This window comes from Amblyomma maculatum, chromosome 6, assembly GCF_055883805.1.
Source record: "Amblyomma maculatum isolate TAMU_Amacu chromosome 6, ASM5588380v1, whole genome shotgun sequence".
Taxonomy (NCBI): domain Eukaryota; kingdom Metazoa; phylum Arthropoda; class Arachnida; order Ixodida; family Ixodidae; genus Amblyomma; species Amblyomma maculatum.
Genome location: NC_139349.1, coordinates 106,237,417 through 106,260,555, shown reverse-complemented (window position 1 = coordinate 106,260,555; position 23,139 = coordinate 106,237,417). Strand labels below are relative to the sequence as shown.

Genomic DNA, 23,139 nt, shown 5'->3' with positions numbered 1-23,139 from the left:
CACAGACCAGGTTGTTGAAGCTGACAGATCAGCAGAGATCATGGAGATGTCAAGAGCACTGGACCGTGCTCCTTGATAGTAAGTTGCTTGGCCGTCGTTGAGAAATAATAAATTGTTGGAAAGTGCGAAGTCGAATAGCTGCCTGCCTCTGCCTGTCGATCTGACGCCTCCCCAAGCAGGATGATGTGCGTTGAAATCTCCCGTTATAATGTGTGGCGCAGGGGTACTTCGCATGATATCTTGTAGGTGTTCAATATTGAAATTAGCACGAGGTGGTATGTAGGCAGCAATTACTGTAAACTGCATGTTCATGCACTTTAAAGGGGCTGCAACGTACTCATTATGTGGATCAGTTTGTATAGGATGCTGGATGAAGTTGACGTCATTCCGGATAGCCAGAAGAACTTTACTGAGGTCTGTACCAGTTGTTGATTGCAGTACTGTGTAGCCTGAGAGACGGATTGTAGTATTAAGCCGAGATTCTGATATAGCAATTATAGGGAAACGATGCTTGAAGACGAAGTGTCGAAAGTCAGAGAGACGGGGGCGGAGGCTGCAGGCATTCCATTGAAAGATGGTGGCCTTATTTCGGATGGCTTGCACGCTGGGTGGAGCAGACGACTGACTGTCTGCTACCGCCATTGTGCCAGGAGAGGAGATATGAAATCAAGAATTGTAAGGATGGCTTTCGCCACCGGCGAGGAGAGTGGTATAAGAAAAGCACGAACAGCCTCAACAAGTGAGCACAGTTGGGAACTAGAAATGTCAGAGTTTCTGCGAATAGAGGTTTCGCATGAGCGGTTCCGGGATGCACTCCTCGAATGAGGCTGCTGTACAGTAATTTTTTGTGGGCTTGGTACAGATGGTTGTTGAACCTCTGATTGTTGTGGAAGAGGAGGAAATTCAACCACGTCATCAATTCTCGGATGACGAGCATCATCTTTCTGTGACTGTCCTTGTGATTTCTTTCCCGTCAATGGTTTTTTTTTTCTGTGATGACTACTCCTGATTTGATTTTGGTCAATTAAAGCAGCTTTTGCTGACTTGTAGTCGGTATTGTTGGATATCTTGTACTTATATATTAGTTTCTCCTTTTGGTAGGCAGTGCAGCTGGAAAACGTTGCCTCATGCTGCTTTCCGCAGTTGGGACAAATGGGGATGTCACTTGGGCACGTGGTACGGTCATGATTTCCCCCACAGCGTGGGCAGCGCAAGGCTAGTCGGCAAGCTGTAGTCACATGGCCGAAGCGCTGACATCTGCCACATTGTCGTGGTTTTTGGATGTATTCATGCACACGGTATCTTGTATATCCAAGAATAACGTATTCTGGCGCAGATTCTGTCACAAATACAATGCGGATATTTTCGGAATTTCCCAGACGGCGCACCGATTTTATTGGAACTCTCTGTAATAGTGCCGAGTAGATATCTTCTTGAGAAAGATCCAGGGGCACACCCTTGATTACTCCTACGCCACAGTTGTTTGGTCGGGGCTCGTATGCTTGCACTGCAATTCCTGCTATTGATCGTATTTGTAAAAGGCGTTCAGTCGCGACCGCGGTTCGGGTGTCAACTGCCAGAAGATTAAGCCGCTCGTTGGGGCGAACTTGAAGGACGGCATCTGGACCCAGAGATTCAAATGCTTGCCTCATTGCCAGCGGATTAAAGCGAGTAATACGATATCCGGTATCTACTGGTTTTATGATTACTGTGAGGTTGCACTTGGGCGCTTTAGAAGCGTTAGTTGCGTCGACACTGAAATTCGACCGCCTCGAGCTGCGGCGACGCTTCGATGGCACTTGAATAAATTTGTCTGGCTCTTGAGCAGACTTCGCCGCAGCATCTATACAGGTAATGGCAGACGAAGTATCTGAGCTATCAGGAAAATCATCCTGACCTGTAGGCATCAGCCGATCCCAGCTTGCGGTGGAAGGACCAGATGCGTGTTGTAGATGAGCATCAGAGGGTGAGAGTCCTGAAGTACCTGGTGATGACAGGTGACCGCATGATACACAGGTTGGGATGACGGGTGATGATTGCAGAGCTGGCACAGTCTGCTGAGGTAGGCCTGACGCGATGCCAGAAGAACACTCAGGTGATGATCCAGGGTGCGGCATCGGTGGAGCCGCACCCGCCGCTGATAACATGTCAGGATCTTGCAATATAGGCTATTTGGGATATATATATCGAGTATTAAATGGAAAATCAAACAGATTTCGCAGAGACGAGCAGGCAGCCTGACAGCTCCCTGACTTCTTCGTCTTCCTCCGATTTGAGAGATGTATGTATGTATGTATGTATGTATGTATGTATGTATGTATGTATGTATGTATGTATGTATGTATGTATGTATGTATGTATGTATGTATGTATGTATGTATGTATGTATGTATGTATGTATGTATGTATGTATGTATGTATGTATGTATGTATGTATGTATGTATGTATGTATGTATGTATGTATGTATGTATGTATGTATGTATGTATGTATGTATGTATGTATGTATGTATGTATGTATGTATGTATGTATGTATGTATGTATGTATGCATGTATGTATGTATGTATGTATGTATGTATGTATGTATGTATGTATGTATGTATGTATGTATGTATGTATGTATGTATGTATGTATGTATGTATGTATGTATGTATGTATGTATGTATGTATGTATGTATGTATGTATGTGCGTATGTACGTACGTACATACAGGGGGGTCAAAAGTTCCCAGGCCACAGGATCTGCTTCTGAGCAGTATAGTCAGGCAGCTACGACGGCCCCAAATCTCAAAATACATGTGGAGGGTAGAAGAAGCATTATTCCAACCTCTAAGATATTTAAAGCTTTAATGGGATCTCGCGTGTCAGAATATGCTGACCAGAAGCAAAACCTGCGGCCTGGGAACTTTTGACCCCCCTTGTGCGCATGTAATGTATGTATGTATGTATGCATGTATGTATGTATGTATGTATGTATGTATGTATGTATGTATGTATGTATGTATGTATGTATGTATGTATGTATGTATGTATGTATGTATGTATGTATGTATGTATGTATGTATGTATGTATGTATGCATGCATGCATGCATGCATGCATGCATACATTTCTAGTTACAAAGCATTTTTGTGTCTCTCACGAGCCAAAGCGAATTTCTCAGAAGAGAAACTCTGGCTTGTGACTTCCTCGCGGCTCGTGACTCTATTTCGCTCGGTTACTCCGGCAATAGCACCAATGGCGACGCGGATCAACCGCCGAACGGAAGCATGAGAGATATGCTCAAAAACGTTATCGGAGCACGGTCAGGTGTTTTTAAAAGCCACGGTTCACTGCCGTCCTCCCCTCGAATACAAGATTCAGAAGGTGCGTGGCGGTAGGGCCTCAAGAAAGAGGGCACGACTACCGTTTTCAAATTCCTAGATGCACGCAGTGGCTGTTAGGAATATTGTTTACAGCGCCTGTGTTCCTTTCTCCGTCCTCTTTTTAAGTGCTCTATGAGGATCCCTGGGGACGCTTTCAAACATTACATGTACGAAGTAGTTGCCAACCTCGCTGTCGTTCTGAAGACTCAAAGCTATGCGAACGAAATGCGTCAAGCGTGGTAAAATTTAGATTAAGGGCACATTTAAATATTGCTAAGCACACTCACACAGCATTTAACCGGTGATTGATTATCTGTGTACTATGATTATAAATGGCCCTTTTCGGTCTTTGTTTGTTAAATTATCTTGCTGCAGATTTGTCCACACTGTATTATTCCCAGTTCAGCGCACAATTAACGACAGCCTATGCATTCGAGTTCCCCTTTATGTGCCCGTCACAATATGGCGTTGAACTGTACACCAAAGAAGCTGCGGCCTTATTGATTCAATGTGAAATAGCAGCACTGTTTCAAGTTAAGTCAACTTAAGGCAAGTTAAGAAGACACTATAAAGCGCGATGCGGGCACACTCGACACTGACACGAAGTCAACAAAACAGGCGAGCGAAAGAGAAGCGAGCTTGGTTAATTTAATAAAGAAGAATATTTCTGCTTCCATCAAGTCAACCTTACTTGTATGGTACTTTGGAGCACTAGACGCAATTGTTTTGAACCCATCACCGAATACCCCCCCCCCCCCCCCCCCCCCCACACACACACACCCACCGTAAAGTCAAATTTTTTGTTTCGCTGCCTTTAGTACGTGTCGTCATAGTATACGCTTGCTTGCGAAGGAGTCCGTATGCAGCAAATAAGCATGAGGGCAATGCACCCATTGCTAAAGACTGGCTCCACGTAGATAAAATAAAATATTTAACGAGTTCTCTAGACCACGCAGCTCTCCGAGAATCTGGTCATAACAATGCGTGACAGTGCCGTCCAGATATTGCGCCATCCTGACTCTAACGCCGGCGCAATGATTGCGCGCGCAGGAAGCTCCAGTACGAGTCCCAGCTAAACGACCAGTGGTGGAAAATCTCTTGGGACGAAATTACGTTGCCAGGCAAGTCCCTGAGCAAGTCTAGAGTGAGCATTCCCAGCCACAATGAAAGCAGTATGGCCAGCCAACACGTACGTATACATGCATGCTCCAATATCCTTTCTCTACTACTTATACACAGGCATACTTCCACGCAATCTCCATGCATGCATCCTCGTTCTTGATTCAATTTACCTCGCTAGCTAGGCTATGTAGATACTGTCTCTTGTGCGTGAGTGTTTTGTTTATCGTATCTGACCAACATTGTGGTTCTGTTACGCAGCACTCTTTCCGTGTCTGTCTCTATACTCTTTCCCTGCGCTGTTCATTCTCTCCATTCTTTCCTAATTGGAGATGGGCGAAACGGCTTCCTCTGAACCAAGCATGAGCGCAGTCACACTACGTTTATGAAACTGCATCATGAAACTGGGATGCAAACAGCGGTTCAGTCAAGTACCATGGCAACCTAACCATACGACACATTTAAGCAGTATTTTGTGATGCAGCCCAAAAACAAGGTGACTTCCTGAGAAAGCTCGCTTAGAATAGATAAACACACACACACACACACGTACGTACATACACACATACATACACACACGCGCGCGCATACATACATACATACATACATACATACATACATACATACATACATACATACATACATACATACATACATACATACATACATACATACATACATACATACATACATACATACATACATGCATGCATGCATGCATACATACATACATACATACATACATACATACATACATACATACATACATACATACATACATACATACATACATACATACATACATACATACATACATACATACATACATACATACATACATACATACATACATACATACATACATACATCGAATCAAACTTTCCTTCTGACTTAGCATTTCCTCACAATCTTTATGCACAGTTTCCCTGGCGACATTGAACGTTCCTCAGCTGACATCGTCTTTGAATACTTTTCGCGAACGTCAAATCTTTCCCTTGATACCCTTCCTTGATTTTGATACACTTTCTTCGGGTTGAGGACAACAGCCAATTAAGAAACACAAGAGCTCTGTATAAGGTAATCAAAGATATCAAAGGAAGCTTCTGTGCTAAGCTGGGCGTGATAAAGGACAAACGAGGCAAGGACCTCACTGAAGCCTCAGAGATAAAGAAGAGGTGGCAGGAATACACAGAAGAACTGTACAAGAAGGACCCGAATGCGCAAACCCAACATAAGACGGTTGTGATTACTCATCTCGAGCCGGGCGTCCTGAAGAGTGAAGTTGAATGGGCCTTAGCCAGCCTTGCTAAGAACAAAGCTAGCGGAATTGATGGCATTCCAGCTGACTTGCTTCAAAACCTCAACCATGACGCTGTTAACATTTTGCATACATTATGTCAGAAGATTTGGACAACCCTGCAGTGGCCACAGGATTGGAGGAGGTCAGTTTACATCCCCATTCCAAAGAAAGGCAGTGCCAAAGATTGTTCTAACTACCGCACGATCGCGCTTATTTCGCATGCTAGCAAGGTGATGTTGAAAATCCTCCAAGGAAGGCTGCAGCAGTATGTGGATCGGGAGCTTCCGGACGTGCAAGCTGGGTTTCGCAAGGGCAGATGAACTAGAGACCAAATTGCCAACCTTCGCTGGATCATGGAAAAAGCAAGAGAGTTTCAGAAACCCATCTACTTCTGCTTTATTGATTATGCGAAAGCGTTTGACCGCGTAGATCACAGCAGATTGTGGCAAGCTCTCCAAGAGGTGGGAGTTCCAATTCACTTCATCTGTCTCCTCAGGAACCTGTATGAAGGGCAAGAGGCCACAGTCAGAACTGGACATGGTCTTAGTGATTGGTTTCCGATCGAGAAAGGAGTGAGGCAAGGCTGCATACTGTCGCCCTGCCTTTTTAACCTATATGCAGAGTGCATCATGAGGAAGGCTGGTCTGGACGAGTCTTCAGCTGGAGTGAAGATTGCTGGAAAACGTATCAACAACCTTAGATATGCGGATGATACCACTTTAATGGCAGAAAGTGAAGTGGAACTCAAGAGACTTCTGATGCGCGTACAAGAAGAGAGTGAGAAGTTTGGGCTTAAACTGAACATTAAAAAGACAAAGGTCATGGCGCCTTGCCCTATCAAGTCCTGGAGCATCAATGGACAAGAAGTGGAAGGTGTGACAGATTTTCCATTCTTCGGCTCCAAGAGCCATGAAATCAGGAGACGCCTGCTTCTGGGAAAGAGAGCAATGGTTAGCCTTGACCGCCTAGTAAAGAGCAGAGACATTAGTCTACCAACCAAGATCCGTATAACTCGTGCTATGGTCTTTCCAGTTGTGATGTATGGATGCGAGAGCTGGGCTGTGAAAAAGGCTGACCGCCGAAGAATTGAGGCGTTTGAATTGTGGTGCTGGCGAAGACTCTTGAGAGTTCCTTGGACTGCCAGAAGATCAAATCAGTCGATATTGTCGACCATAAACCCTGACTGCTCATTGGAGAGTCAAATTCTAAAGTTAAAGCTCAGCTTCCTTGGTCGTCTGATGAGAAGAGAGGAGTCGCTGGAGAAAGATTTGATGTTGGGAAAAGTAGAGGGTTGCCGGAGAAGGGGTAGGCAGCGAACTCGATGGTTAGATGGCATCCTCGAGGCACTGCAGATGAAGTTATGTGATGTTAGGAAGATAGTGAGAGACCGGAAAGCGTGGCGTGGCATGGTCCATAGGGTCACGAAGAGTCGGACACGACTGAACGACTGAACTGAACTGAACCAGCTGGAATTGTTTTGGCAGTGTAGATTAAAGAAAACTGGTTAGATCCCATTGCAGCCCTACTGAAAAAATTGTATCAGTCAATAACCTCACATTTTCTCACAGAATCTCACTCAATTCACGTAAGAAATCACATACAAGTCGCATATAATTGCTTAAGGTCTCATAGCTTCCTGCACATTATCATACATTACGTACGATATTTTATGATAATGATGTGCACCATTTGAGAGTTTATGCGGTTAGATCAGATTTTATGAGGTTCGCCCCGTAGAACTTTTGGTTTTTCTGTAGGGAGGCGCTGTGAAACAGTTCATTACGATATTAGGTACTTGGGGGTGTTCGTACTGAAAATCAAACGTTATGCGACGTTCACTCCTTCCAATGCCTCATCCCCTGAGTTACAAAGGGGCAGCCATAGTTTTTCCCTTTTTGTATGCACACATTCGGAGCGTTGCTTCTCGGTTCTTGGAAGTAATGCTTTCATTGGTGAGACGATGAAAGCTGGAAGTCTCTTTACGACTTTCTAATTCACTGATTGTGAGAAAAATAAAGTCAGCAGCGGAACTTTACCTTGATCAGTCCGGATCAAGCTTTCGGCGTTGCTGATGAAAAGAACCTCGCGATAAGGGACGCTAGCGGAATGGCGTGTGGTCTTTGACCTCAGACGCCCGCAATTATGAAAAAAAAAGCATTGACGTTATCGCACTTGCGGTGGAAATTCGCAAAATTGGAGTCATGTCTCTATTCAATTTTGTCGCCTTTTCAGGAATATAAAAGCCGTCTTTCCACTGATCGACAACGGCTGTGCAATTATAATATGGTATTTAATCGGTGTAGGAGCGCATATTTGTCATCACAATGTGGCTTTGTTGAGTCATTTATGTGTCTGGTGTGCCTGCGACACCATAAACCTTTACTATATCAAGCAAAAGAAAAAATAGAAAGGTTTTCAATATTGGGCGCCTTCTCGAAGGTACAACAACCATAGTCTTTTATCCCCTTCAATTCCATTTGATATTTTCCCGTGTTCGATCCTCTGCGTCACGACTTCCACCTCTATGCGTACGCAGAGGACATTGCTTTCTTTTCCTCGTCGGCAGATATTGGACATGAGATATGTGTTTCTTGTACCATCCTCTGCAACCTTATCTTTCTGACGTGGCCATCTGGATTGATTCTCTCTCCTCCTTACTAAATATCATCAAGTTATTGATTCTTGTTCTTTCTTTTGTTCATCCGTTGTTCATATCTCTTTCGTACAACGACGATCCAATCAGTGAGATTTATTTTTGAAGCACTTGAGAGTTTTTCACTTTGTATATTTGAACTGGCAACCTCATATTGGGCACATCTTTCGTGAAATAGAGAACGCCTGGGGTTTGCTGGGCGTGCAACGAGATGCACGTTTTATTCTCAACTGCAAGTTTATCCGTCTCAGCACTGCGTCTGGCTGCGTCAGTTTTTTTAGGTTTGTTGTTACGCCGTTGGCGAATGGCATATATCCAAGCGGGTGCGTCATTGCCCATCAGGTCCCTCGAAACGTAGAAGACGTCCCTTCGAGCTTCGTGCGCCTGCCAGGACAGTATTGAACCAATTTTCTAACCCAGGTCATTCACTGAGAAGCTTCAAAATTTCTGTGTGCCTACCAGGACAATTTTGACCTTCACACCACAATTTTCTCCTCCTCAGATATTCGCTCAGAAGCTTCAAATTTTCGGCGACCAGGACGAATAAAACGAAGTCCTTGCGTTTATAATACTTTCCACTAGAGCTAACCATTTTGCACGTGCGTTAGTAGGTTCTTCTGAATGGACTTGTAGCTTCGTCTCGCGACAAGCATTTTTACTGGGTGCAGAGCCATATAGCAGATATGGGACGCCTTAGCATTCACGTGGCACGGCAACCTCTATAAGTTGCCATGTTGGCTACTCTGTTGAGAGTCGCCGTTATGGCAGCAAGGGGCGAAGTGACAACTTTGTTCGGTAATAAGCAATGCACCAAGCTGAGTGTCTTTCTACAATGCCTACATGCCAGAATTCACGGACGACTACACGTGGACCTCGCTTCGTACGACATCGATTCGCCGTGCACGAGTATGATGCGAGTAAGTGAGCGCTCGGCTCAGTTTTGGGGCTCCTAGGCAAAGTGGTCTGAAGAACGGACAAGCTCAGCACGGTGGCAGCTGTGACCGGAGAGCGCATTCTCTCCATGCACACTGAGTGCGAACCTGAAGACTGGTTGCTCGCCGTTCACCTCGCTGACGAACTCTTGTTCGACACGCATACCGGGGCCCTTACGGCCGGCCTAAAGGACATTGCTGACCCAGAAATAATCGCTTCTCCTTTCCATCAAAACTGCGAGCTGGACAGCCGCTGCTTGTGCTGCGTCTAGTGGCTCGTGCGTCTCCATTCGACGAGTAGCACAGGCAGTCGGCGCCCCATGGTGTGTGGAAGGTGGTGCACAGCCAGTTCATTTTTCTACTCTTCTATCCGGGCGAAGCGTGCTCGTCGTTATTGTCTAGATCGGAAGGACTAAGTCTTCCTGGTGCACCGTCCTTTCTGTCGTACCTGCCGGAATTCAGGCGAACTTTCGGAGGCTGATTATCGCTTAATTATTTGCTGAGTCAACTCTCGCCTCCTGTTAATAGCTGTGTACCTACTGCAACTACCCGTGGCTCAAAGTATAGCGTATTGTGCTTGTGAATTGGCATTTCCTATTGACTTGCTGGAACGTGTGGTTTCTACGTGGACATAGGCCCCAAACCACCGCGGGTTCGAGCGTCGCGCGAGCCGAAGCCCCGATGAGCCGTCACCACGCGCACACTGAAACACCCCAGCGCGCACACAACCTCCACCGGGAGGAGAGCACTTCGCTGCAAGGACACAAACCTCCAAGTTCACAAAGGAGACGTTTATTGGAACGCCCTCCTCCAGCGGCACACACACACACACACACGCATACCCATATATACAAAACGCACATACACACACACGCATACCCATATATACAAAACGCACATACACACACACGCACACACACATACACATATATACAAAACGCACATACACACACATACGCAGTCACCGTGTCAAGGGAGCGCGCGAGGAGCAAGGCTCCCCTGCGCGCACGAAGTGACACGGAGTGCGCGCCGCAAGCACGCAAGGGTGTGCTGTGATCTCTCTCTCGCAGTGACCAGAGAGTTCCTTTGAGAGAGAGTGGGCAACCACCGCAAGGTACGCCTGTCTCGGATCGTTGGATCACGATCGACAGGCTCGAGCTGCACTCTCAGGTACGACCCGGAGCACGCGAACTCGAGTACACACTGGTCTGCGCGGACAAAGGCCGGCAGACAAGAACAGTAGCGTACGCACCTTGCGATGTTTCGGAGGAGTCCCTCCCTGGGCCCCGCTCGGAGGGTCGCGCGAGCGCGGCCCTGGAAGCGGTGCCGTGTTCCCGCCAAAAGGCGCCAATGAGAACAGCCACTGGGACGCCAGGGCGGAGCTGTGGCCCGAACGACAGTGACAAGTCGTCCGAGCCCCTCTCCGCCGGCTCAGGCGGGAGAAAGGGAACCAGGAGAACAACTGGGAAGCGGGCGGCGGCCGCGCAAAGGGCAGCCGCAGCAAGCCCGAATCCCACATCCTCCTCTCCTTAATTGCCCTCCTACCCATCAGCGAAAGCACGCGGCAGGTCCCCAGCATGAGGAAAAGAATGCTATCCTCACGCAACAAGTCAACTACACTTCAGTTCCAGCAAGAAAAGATCTCGAAAAGACAGACACTCAAGAAAGACGAACATTAGCAAGGCGCACACAAAAAAAATGAACAAGATGACATGAAGAATAATGTACGAAGTTCCGACGGCGAAGTAACAACAACTATGTACAGAACACACTATGTACAGAACACAACTATGTACAGAAGTTCCAAAGTTCGTCGGTGCAGCTCAGGGAGCCTGCGGTGACTCACCGCTCGTTGACTTCTGGGTGGCCAACGTTCATCCTTGGCTGCAAACGATCTCGGTCGGTGGTGGTACAGGTGAGGTGCAGGGACAGCGAACACGCCGGAGGGGCCCCAGACGTGGAAAGTCCGTGACTCCGTGGCGATCCAAGGCGCATATGGGAAGACCGCGCGGGGCTTCCTTTCCACCGCGCTCCGCACACGCCGGCAAACACACATGGCGCGACGTCGTCGCCTCCACGCCCAGGCACGCACACGCACAGCCACTGACACACCAAAGGGTGATGCCGACCTTCCGCGGCGAACCTGTCCCGAGCACCTTCGCAACCACGGCGGCCTTGGGTGAAAGGGGCATCGTCCATGCTGCCCGTCCCCAAACGGCCCCAACTTCATTTCCACACACACCGAAAAAGCCGCGCGTCGGGGCTGCCTAATGAGCTACCCTCGCAGTTTCAAGAAGAAAGAGGAGAGATGGCGCGCTGTACAAAAGAAGGCACTCACTGTACAATATTTACAAGATAAGAAGCATGAACGGAAACAGAAGAAAGCGAAAAATGGGAAAAGAGACACAAAAACAAAATAAAATACAAAGGCTGGAACTGAGCGAGCTAGAAAAGGTAGAGACCAACCTTGCTTCCGGGTAGGGTTGAACGAGCAAGCTCGCTCGTTGAAGCGGTATGCCTTCGGTTGCGGGAAAGGCCCGCCGTCCGGCATCAATCACATAGGTGAACGTCGCCTCACCTTGTACCGGTGCGGGGCACGGCTGCGTTCCACCGCATCGGGTGTGCCTCGGCGCTTGCTTGTGGTGACAATGGGCACCAGCGCAAGCTTGTCAGACCGTTACGCATAGGCCTTCAGGTCTGCAATGTAGGCACGGCGGGCATTCCCCATAGGGGGATTCTCCAGCAATGAGCCCCTGCTTGTTACTGAGGAAATGCCCCATGAAATCGCAGGTGGCCATCTGCCATGGACGCACACTGTCAGTTGGTGTCGTCATGCCCGGTGGCTTGCACACCCCTTGACTTATCCATTTGACAGACATGACAGGAACGGCAACAGCGGAAAATGTCGCGCTTCATGCCGGGCTGCAGTCACCGATTGACTCAGTTTCTTGAAACCTTGGAGCCACTCAGATGACCAGCCAATGGTGTGTCATGAGAGAAACGCAACAGAGCGCCGCTCAGACATTGGGGAATAGCCACTTCAAATGGTTCATGGACTCATCATCCGTGGCTATGTATTTCAGCGCGAGCCCGTCATGGCCCAGCAAATATGAATCCCCGGGGCACGCCGCGACACACGCTGGCTCGTGCCCCCCTGCGCCCGCTCAATACATGTAGCGTACCGGCGCTGCGCCCGCTGCAATACAAGCAGCGTAACGGCGCTTCGTCTCCCAGAGACCGTCGCTGACATCGCGACAAAACGGGTCATTTTGCTGGACCGTCGTAGCTCTTCGTGGCTGAAAACGATCCCAGACATCCCAAAGGAGAGCCTGGTTTCGTCCCCCCGCAGGTTCGCAGCAAAACTTCCGCTGGCATCGGCGTTTCAGATGTGCTCACAAAGAGCTTTCACCCTCGCCTGTTTTGCGAAGCGCTGCTTACCCGGATAGCGGAATGGGGAACCCGTCTGCGGGCGTCCCCTCCGTGCCGCGGCTCGTCCGCTGTTTCGCCCCCTTCGCCAGCCGGTGTAAAGACGCCGCCGCGGGCGAGTGGGGCACGGAATAGCGCGTCAGCTACCACGTTCGTTCTCCCCTGTAGATACTGCACCGAAAAGTCGAAATGCTGTACCAAGAAAGAATGGCGCGCCAGCCGGCTCGCAAATTCACGGAGCCGCATCAGCCAACTGAGCGCCCTGTCGGCGCGGTTTCCAGAGGGAGCCCGGCCGACGCCTCGCCGTTCCCCAAACAGAAATGGCTGCTAGCGGGGTACGGGTGCTGTTGTGCGGAGATGCCGGCAGCGGCGGCGTCGCGCACATTGCTTCCGCAACGGCGTAAAGCTGAAACAGCGGAGGCATATGGTCAACGGTCGCACCACAGGGTGGTCCGAAGAACCATGTAGCGTGTTTCAGTGCCTTTGCCGAGTGCCGCGCAAGGGGCGGCAGGCATGGCTCATGAGCTTGATCGTCAAGGCGACCGGCTCGGCCGATGTGCTGTCCAACGACTCATGGAGCCAGGGACAATTCACGTTGGGCGCCAGTTGTGGTTTCTACGTGGACATAGGCCACAAACCACCGCGGGTTCGAGCATCGCGCGAGCCGAAGCCCCGATGAGCCGTCACCACGCCCACACAAACACCGCAGCGCGCACTCAACCTCCACCGGGAGGAGAGCACTTCGCTGCAAGGACACAAACCTCCAAGTTCACAAAGGAGACGTTTATTGAAACGTCATCCTCCAGCGGCACACACACACACACACACACACGCATACCCATATATACAAAACGCACATACACACACACGCACACACACATACACATATATACAAAACGCACATACACACACATACGCAGTCACCGTGTCAAGGGAGCGCGCGAGGAGCAAGGCTCCCCTGCGCGCACGAAGTGACACGGAGTGCGCGCCGCAAGCACGCAAGGGCGTGCTGTGATCTCTCTCTCGCAGTGACCAGAGGGTTCCTTTGAGAGAGAGTGGGCAACCACCGCAAGGTACGCCTGTCTCGGATCGTTGGATCACGATCGACAGGCTCGAGCTGCACTCTCAGGTACGACCCGGAGCACGCGAACTCGAGTACACACTGGTCTGCGCGGACAAAGGCCGGCAGACAAGAACAGTAGCGTACGCACCTTGCGATGTTTCGGAGGAGTCCCTCCCTGGGCCCCGCTCGGAGGGTCGCGCGAGCGCGGCCCTGGAAGCGGTGCCGTGTTCCCGCCAAAAGGCGCCAATGAGAACAGCCACTGGGACGCCAGGGCGGAGCTGTGGCCCGAACGACAGTGACAAGTCGTCCGAGCCCCTCTCCGCCGGCTCAGGCGGGAGAAAGGGAACCAGGAGAACAACTGGGAAGCGGGCGGCGGCCGCGCAAAGGGCAGCCGCAGCAAGCCCGAATCCCACAAACGCTACGGGAGAAACTTGAGGAACACACCCTAGGGCGCGGTACGAAGTGATTAGTATGCGAATTAAAACAAAATGATCTATCATTTACCTTATCACGTGCTGGGCTTGCGCTGTAGAGTATCATGGTATCGCGCACACTCGCGTCACCTGAGGGTCATAGAAAAAGTGAGGTTTGGAATATCTCTAGGACCAAACGGAAAATAATTTTTGTTTTCATCTAGCGTGGCTTCAATGGGAGGCACCCAACTTTATTAATGAGATATTATCATGTACGTAAGGCTGATAAAGCAATGCTTTACAGTTGGTGAAATCCATTGCTTACGTCTTGCGAGGACAGCTCCAGAAGAGCCGATTTTGAAGCCGTGACTGCGCCTGCTGCCCAAAGTGAATGGAGCACAAAAATGAAAAAACAAAAAACAAACGACCGAGATCTAGAAAGGAAACAAAGAATTAGCAGTTGGGGTAAACCCGGGGGGGAATGCCATCTAAATTGAAGCTAGGAAGGTGGCGAATGTGTTGCGGTGATTTTTCAAAGCGAACGCAGAAAATAAGAAAACAGAAAAAATAACAAGCGAATCAAATGAGAAGGAGCAAACGTTGAAAGCCGAAATGAAAACAGAATAATTTTTCTCGGTATTTTATTTTGCTTTCTTTAATGTTTTAGCTCATCTTTTGCTAACTGCGAGGGCCGCGAATTTCAAGGGGTGGGTGACGACTCGCTGGTTTTCGCATAATCGATATTTTATCTCAAGTGGGGGGTAGGCGATAGCTCGGGGATAGTCGATGACTCGGGATATATTACTATATTACGGTAGTTACATAACTACCCCGGCACAAATAGTATGGGCATAGATTGTACCGCTGAGCCGGACACAGAAGCGCTCACAATTCTCACAACACTTAAATTTACTCTTTCGCGTGGATTTTTCAATCAATACTTGAGGTCACAATTCGGTAAATATCTCTAAAACTGAAGCGAACGCCGAGAATTCATTTCCTCACTGAAAGACACCACGAGCCTCTGTAGTCCTAATTTTGTGATGACTGTTATGTGTTTATCTTCCTATATTTCTTGTCTTCCATAACGCGACTCTATGGCGAAACGTTCTACGTGAAAATGAAAGTCTTACCTCAACGCCGTCTGCACAGAGTACTACAGAAGCCGAAAAACTCCGGGCGCAAGCGTAAACAAAGGCATTGCCAGATGTCCTCGCTTTGCAAAAAAAAAAAAAAAAAAGCAACATAATCCCAGTACACCCCTATGATCTGTACAGCGCAAACGTGAAAGACCTCGGTTCCTAACCCCTTCCTTTTTCTCAGTTCTCTCCTTCTTTTTTCGGCGTTATCCTTCCCCGCAAGCTCACCACCACGGTAGAAAAGCCTTGAGGCTCACATCGACATACACGAACCTGAAAATGGGTCGTTTAAATAAACATTTGTTCTCTCTCTCTCTCTCTCTCTTGAGCTTCCTGAGAGCTCCTGCGCGGCAGACCGTTGCCTTTCTCAAAGAACAATGTGTGATGCGGTGCCCTTTTGCCTGGCGATCGTTTCCGTTTTGTCCATTCGCCGTTGTGCCCCTTATTACGCTGAGGTATTTTACGTCTCTTTGCATCATCGCCGTTCGTGAATCCGTCTATCGACTAACCGCGGTACATAATACTGTTTCTTTGCGGGCCCATGTCTGCCGGACAAGTGGCTGCGTGGCTTACATCAGTCACTGAATGAAGCCTTTCAGCTCTGGTCCTTCTCACAATGTTGCCAACCGTAGGCATACGCCTTCTGGCCTATTTTCTGTCTTGACGAAACAGCAGTAGTTTGTCGTAGTCAGAACAGTCTCCCTCTCCATCGAGCGTATAGCTGTCGCAGCTGCCTTTTAATGCGATAGCCTTAAAGGCCTCTTTAACCGAAACGTCGGAATCGACGCTAGCGTTAGCGTTAACGTTAGCGTTCCGAACGGAAACTCACGAGCATGGTGATGGCTGGAGACATGGCCGCGCAATGAGCACACGTAAGGTTGGCTGACGTTGCGTTTGGCAGAAGCTGCCAACTGAGGTCTCTCCTTTCGGTCACATCAGAATGAGCCTGCCATGACACTTGCATTCACGTTACTCATTAGCCATGCAGACACGCTCATATTTTGTTGGTTAAAGAATGGCGTTACGTGTCGGGTGGCAGCCTACGCTAGAGCGTCGTATCTTGAACGCGGAGATTAAGTGTTCCCCATAATTTTTTCTACTCTATCGGTTTGAATTTCTTGATACCCCAAGTCTCCTTTTGTTGTGCTCCAAACTTTAAAGAAACATGATTTGTGTAGCGGTGTAGCGTACGTTACTCGCCAACGAAACGTCGTCCCTTCAGGTCCTATGTCCACCGTACCTTACACCCCCTCGCTGCGCTGCCTGTCAGTCCTTATAGGCCGGCTTTTACCATTCTCTGTGAACCTGCATGCAACTGCAGGTCGTCGACCCCGTCCTAAAACGGGAAGGATTGGTGACTTGCGTAAGGACGGACTGGAATACTGAGGGCTCCTGGACGGTTAGGAGCCCTCCAGGGAATTAAGAGGGAATTTATTAAGGCGAAACTCATCGTTGTCAGCAGAAGTGTCACGCTTTTGGCAGTAGCTGCCAACTCGGGTCTCTCCTTTCATATGAGAGGGTGATACCAGAATTACCCTGCCAGAATCATTTGCATTCTCGTTACCCCTACGACACGCAGGCACGTTCATACGGTTCGGTTGAAGCTTGACTTTATACGTGGGCTCGTAGCTTACGCTCTCGCCTCATACCCTTAAAAAGATGAGCTTAAATGTCCCCAAAAATGTAGCTCCTTACACTGGTATGCATTACCCTGATTGGAGGCGTTAGTACAGTAGACATCAGCGGCGTTTGAAATTGATTTACATAATAATAGAAAAGGCTCAGTATCTGTCACAATTCTCCGCGTACACATGTACCATGCAGTAAAAGAAGGGACGAATGTGAAACAGTATTCACCCTCTTTACTCGAAGCATCATTCACCGCCACATTCGCAACAAATGTGTAGCAGAATGTGGCACTCAGGGTTTCGCCTTTCACCGCTTTAGTCGCCAAAGTGTCTCGTAATTTGTTTTCAGTAGTGAAATTTATTCTTTCTCCTTATCCTTTAAATTACCGTGTAGATTACCATGTAAATTACCATGTCAGCCACATATCGCGGCCTGCATATCGGGCTGGATCAGCGTCTTGCTGCTTGCTGAACAACTTCGCCGTGCTGTGACGCTTCCGTTTTTTCTTTACAATGACGCAGCAGCTCCACGGCAGCTGGGGCTGCTGCGAAGTAACGATCTGTGTTCTTTATCGACCTATATGATAACCATTATAATGGTTAGAAGTAGGAAACGGCTTCAGACTGATTAACGCATTTTGTTGCTCTTTCATTTGTTGCTCAGTCATACATGAAATCAACATCCAACGTGAGCACTCTTCAAGGCCTGCAGATATCTGGTGTCCAGCTGGGAACAGTAAAGGTACGAAGCAAGCTCAAACTGGGCTTGCACATGGCTACCCGAGCTGCGATGTCAGAAACTGATGTGCGGTAAATTATTCGTTTTGTTACTGGTTGCCAGGGAATACGAGTGGCCATAAAACCGTTGAACGTGAAAAAGATCAACGTCAACCGGCAGCTGCTCGCCGAAATAAAAATGGTAAGCCATAGAAAGTCATCCTTAGTCGCAATTCTTACGTCAGCAGAGGTTTTTAGTGAGTGCGTGAGAGCGCGTGAGAGCGCGTGAAAATAATCCCAGTCGGACAAAGCTACAGAAAATTTTCTGTACTTATGACAGAATTTCTGTGCAGATTTTGACAGGAAACCTGTTGTGACATCAGAATTTTATGTTCTTACAACAGAAAGCTACTGCAGAACTACAGGCAACAGAAAAATACTACACAAAAAACTACATAACTACAGAAAAGTACTACGTAACTACGGAAAAATTAAACATTTACGACAGAACTACAAAATATTTTGTCGCATTTTTACACATTTCTGTAGCCTCAGCTATTGCATAATGATCCCGCCTTTTTCTTCTCCCAAACTGCATGCGAACCATTTATCAAAATACCGCCGTTGCACGGCAATGAACCAACCTCCAAGTGTTTCATCAATGTAAAGGAATCTTCAGAACTTTTCAGTGCGCTATCACGAACACCCCTACTCACTGCCTTCGCCGATATCTGCCGAAGCCTTCGGGTTCGTGCAGCAATGAGGTTATAGTGCCACCCATTCGTATCAGTGCTGAAGAAGCAGAATCTCTAGTGTGAAGTTCTGTCCACTCACATGCAAATAATGTTACCGCTCTTCAGCCAGAGGAAAGATATGAACAAGGTCGCACCATGCGCTAACCCGGGAGGTGTGAGTGGACATTGATATAAGAGCACTGTGTGGGTGAGTCTTGCTGTGCGTCGTCTTGAGAGGTAGCCATGGGCAATCTGGGGCCATCCCATTTGTCTGAGGAGGAACGCCGGGCTCGACGAACAGAACATCGATGAAGAAGGCAATTGCAACGCAAGTCGAGTTAAACTGAAGAGGTAGTTAAAAAAAAACAAAGAAAAAATTGTCGAAACATATGAACTGCGGAAACGTGTAGCACGGGGCAAGGGAAACGGCTCAGCAAAGCCAGTGCAACTCCCTACCACATTGCTAAACAGCAATTGCTAAACAGCTCAAAGTCACGGCTAAATGTAATGCGGCGCCTAAGTCACATTTGGCTGTAACCGTGAGAAATTGTTCATTGTTTTGACGAAAATGATCTAACGGCTCATCCCAAAGTCATAGCGTTTTCATCATTATGCAGCTACTTTTATCAGTATAGGCGCAGTGCATAAAACGTGGGATTCCTATTAGTAATAACCTTGGACTTTATCAGACTTTCACGCCACCTGTGGCATTCAGGTAAACCTTCAGTGCCGTTCCAAGCCCGGTTATGAAGCGGTATACGGCGTCTGCGATACGTGAATACCTAGAAAATAGGCAAACATACCACCTGCTAAACTTCAGTAATGAGTTTAAATGACACCTCTATTTTTATTATGTCTTTTTAATTGATCAAATTAAAAAGCTCTGGTCCGCTGAGACGTGATAGGTCTTGGCGGACGTATCACCCTGACAAATCCGGGCAACAACCGCTCAGCAATGCATCTCAAGCACACCGCTCAAAAGTTGGAAAAACATTCTCTCTAGACAAGTTTAAGGTAAAAAAAAAAGTACATACGCTCCTGGTCTTTGTAGGAATAGAGGAAAATGTCCGGAGATACCTGCAGCCCCATCTCGTCTCGTGACATCCACGTGTGTTAACCAACGAGGCTGCGCGCGTGTGCAATGCGGGCTAGGCAACAGTGTTGAACAAATAATACTTCCACATTTCCAGACGTAATGTCTAGAAATGTAAGAAAAGAAAAGATAAAGAACTCGTTTTCTCTGAAAAAGTGTTTTTGGCGCGAGCGACATCCAATAAAAGAAAGAGCGGCAAAGACGCTTGAAGCGCTCGCGTAATTGAGCATATCTATAGGCGGCCCGCTGCTAAAGCGCGGGAACCTTACTTCGAAAACTTATCGTGCTTCAGACTACTTCATTGAATGTTTGCTTTTATAGGTTCACGATCTCACGCATGAAAACCTCGTCCGTTTCGTGGGATTATGCATCGAGGATCCTAACGTCTCTATCATCACAGAACTGTGCCCACGGGGAAGCTTGAGGGTAAGAACAGGTTATCAGCACAAACCCTTGGCCTGTTGCTGCTTCTCACTATCACTTTTGAAGTGCGTCTAAAATAAAGACAGCGTCTAAATCAATATCCTCAAAATAGAACACAGCCTGAACCAGAGCATCCCTTCAGTGGAGATTATATGCTGTCTTGTGATGAACATATGCAAAAGTTGCCGTCGATGGTCCCCACCTAACTGCCTTTCTTAATGAAGCGTTCTTGGTCTTCATATAACTTATTTTTGTTTTCTATTGTTTCTTTTCGTGCTTTTTCTGGTGTGTTTCTCACAGCCCAAGCATGATTTCGGGCATTTTTATTATTCTTTTGTTCTCTTCTTTGTGTTTCTTTTTTTTCCGGTTTCAAGGGCCGCACTGCACTCAGTCAGTTCGTTTCATAGCTCCTTAATTTTCTCATTACCTTCGCAATGGCCTGCGATATCTCTTTCCTGCATTTCCTTCTTCCATTTCGTTCCAAGGACATGCTCGAAAACGAAGAAATCAACATCGACTGGATGTTCAAGTGCTCCATGATCACTGACCTCGTAGAGGTGAGAACGGATGCGTGTTTGTCCTTATTAGAGACTTTCAGTTTACCGTTGCCGCTTACCGTGGCCGTATACCGTTACCGCGCGCCGGCAGCACAGCACGCGCTGATTGGACCCTGCATCCGGAGTCCACCGGAACTTGACAGGAACGTGGCGCCATCTGTCGCCCTCGGGGCAATCTGCGCATGCGTACTGAAGCTTGCGCGGTAGCGATGAACGGTAGCGGTAAGTGGTAGCGCTAAACTAAAAGTTTCTTCTATCAGCTGCATAGCACAGGTGGTACCGCCCGATCTCCTTCGCAATTTCTGTGCTTACTTTACCTAGACTAAGATATGTACTTCATGCCTTGTGATCCTTTGTGACCCTTTCGTTGCCTAATTTATATGTGGAAACTCCTTCTGAGTGTGGTATTAACGTTACGGTGATTTATTTCCCAAAAAGGGCCTGTATTACCTGCACGGCACACCCATCCAATACCACGGGAGGCTTAAGAGCACGAAATGCATAGTGGACGGACGGTTCGTGGTAAAGCTGTCCGACTACGGGCTGCGACATCTCCATGCGCAGCTGCCCGAACCAGAAGACAAGAACCCAAGTACGTTTATAAGTAGATTAGCAAAATGCTTCTCACGCTCATTACCTCGAGTTTTTATACAAAATCGGCACCCTATTTCCGCTGCAGAAACTGTATTCACTGGTCTACACCAGGGGTGGAAAAGTATTTGCGCACTGAATCGGCTCTTGCATCAGCGATGCAGTGTTACAGGAGTAATATATTTAAATTTAATATTATTGAAGTTTAGTACTATTTTAAAAACTGCATCATAGTACCGCAATCGAACGCTGCGTGAGTCATATATGTTGGCGTTTCTGTTTTGTTTTGTTTTGTTTTAAATTAAAGTATTATTGCTTGGAGAAAGTTGATATAGCCGTTGCCGAGGGCGCTCGCTGTGAGAGTGGGAAAGGCATTCTGATATTATCTGTGTTGTTTTTGTTTTTTCAAACTCTAGTCACCAACTTGGTTTTTAAAATATTTCTATTTTTCCCCCGTCTTTAAAATGAAGAGATAGTCAGCGATGATATCCTAGAAGTTCATAACTTGCTTAGTATTTTCAATGCCTGATGATTAGAGGAAACCTACACAAATTTCCATCACCGTGCAGGATCGATGTTCTGGACGGCGCCCGAGTTTCTGCGCCTCAAGGAGCCGAGGCTGCACTCGTCACAGAAGGGCGACATCTACGCCTTCGCCATCATTCTACAGGAGGTGATCACCCGATCTGGTCCGTACGAGTCGTTGGAACGCATTGGCCGCACCAGATCTGTCATGGAACCCGAAGGTACAGCTCCGGCACGCCTGCTCCCATAGTCGTTCACCATGCACATCCTAAATGCGCTTTGCACCGGGAATCCCGCACTCGTCTATTACCATCTCGCTGATTCGTCGCATCGACGTCCAGACCACGTAACTATTACTTTTCTCTCCATTACTTCCTACAATTCAATATTCCCTGTTCGTTTATTTCTTCTTCATTTTCTTCTTTTCGTTTTCGGCCCTCTAAATTTTACAGACAATATGCTGAGGCCTACATTATGTATCCTGGAAGAGCACTAACAAGGCTATTTCACTGATATTGGGCCAACATTGGAACGAAACGCAGCTGAAAAGCATTGCGTATGCGCTCAAAAAGCTTCGAAACATGCAATTCATGTGGTTTTGAAAAGCTCTTGAATAATAAGACGCACTTATTCGCCAGCGCAATGCTAAAAAAAAATAGATCAATGGTAATCAATGTTTATACATTTGCTTTCTGCTGTACTGCGATCATCTTGAAAATAAAACTAAGCGACTTCCGTTCGAGTGGGACCAACCTGAAATTTTCCACGAGCATGAAAAACTTTGGAAAAATATCTGCAAGTAAAACCTCTGATATATAGATAAAAAGAAGAGCAAAGTATTTAATTCTTATTCCAATAGCGTGGCGGACCTTGGAGATATGAGTGCGCTTTGATGTTTCGTACGGATGTAATTCAAAGCGTATGCTTTCGTTGCAAGAAATCCAACGGTTTTCTTGCGAGTTTTCAAAGAGAGGCAACAGCCGAGGCTTGATCGGTAAAAATTCTGTCACTTAACTTTCAGAAAACCGGAGCAGGGGGGTTATTGCATATGGAAATTGAATATTGCGGTTTGGTACCCTTCTGCAAAACACAGCCAGCCTCTGTGCTGAAATTGGATTTGTCGTGTATGTTCAGTCTAAAATTTTTGATGTACACTTACGCAATTTGGTAGGCACGACAAACGAATGTCGCTTCTAAAAAAGAATAGCTCGAAGAAGCGTCCCTTCAAAGTTTTTTGATACGGCCGACTACTTTCGAGAGCTCGCTCTTGAGTACACTAAATGCGACACCAAAGTAGCCGAAAAAAAAAAGAAAAAAAAATGTAATTGAGCCACACTCCACAAGCCACACGAGCCACACTTGAAGGAAGATGTGAGTGCGGATTAAACCCAACTCATCGGGCAGACTCTATTTCTTGCACAACATTGATCTAATAACTAGTCTCAAAAACGTGCCGCAAT

At 47.5% G+C, this 23,139-nt stretch overlaps 1 protein-coding gene across 1 annotated transcript in view; it reads left to right on the top strand.

Annotated features, from left to right (window-relative positions):
• The window catches only part of LOC146186511 (atrial natriuretic peptide receptor 1-like), a 60,273-nt gene that overhangs the window by 21,523 nt on the left and 15,611 nt on the right, over positions 1-23,139 (top strand). The window contains exons 7-13 of the mRNA XM_084608055.1: positions 4,417-4,555; positions 17,704-17,781; positions 17,881-17,958; positions 19,905-20,009; positions 20,492-20,563; positions 21,002-21,155; positions 21,724-21,900. Coding sequence (XP_084464181.1) covers positions 4,417-4,555; positions 17,704-17,781; positions 17,881-17,958; positions 19,905-20,009; positions 20,492-20,563; positions 21,002-21,155; positions 21,724-21,900 — 803 coding nt within the window. The remainder of the gene's footprint in view (positions 1-4,416; positions 4,556-17,703; positions 17,782-17,880; positions 17,959-19,904; positions 20,010-20,491; positions 20,564-21,001; positions 21,156-21,723; positions 21,901-23,139) is intronic.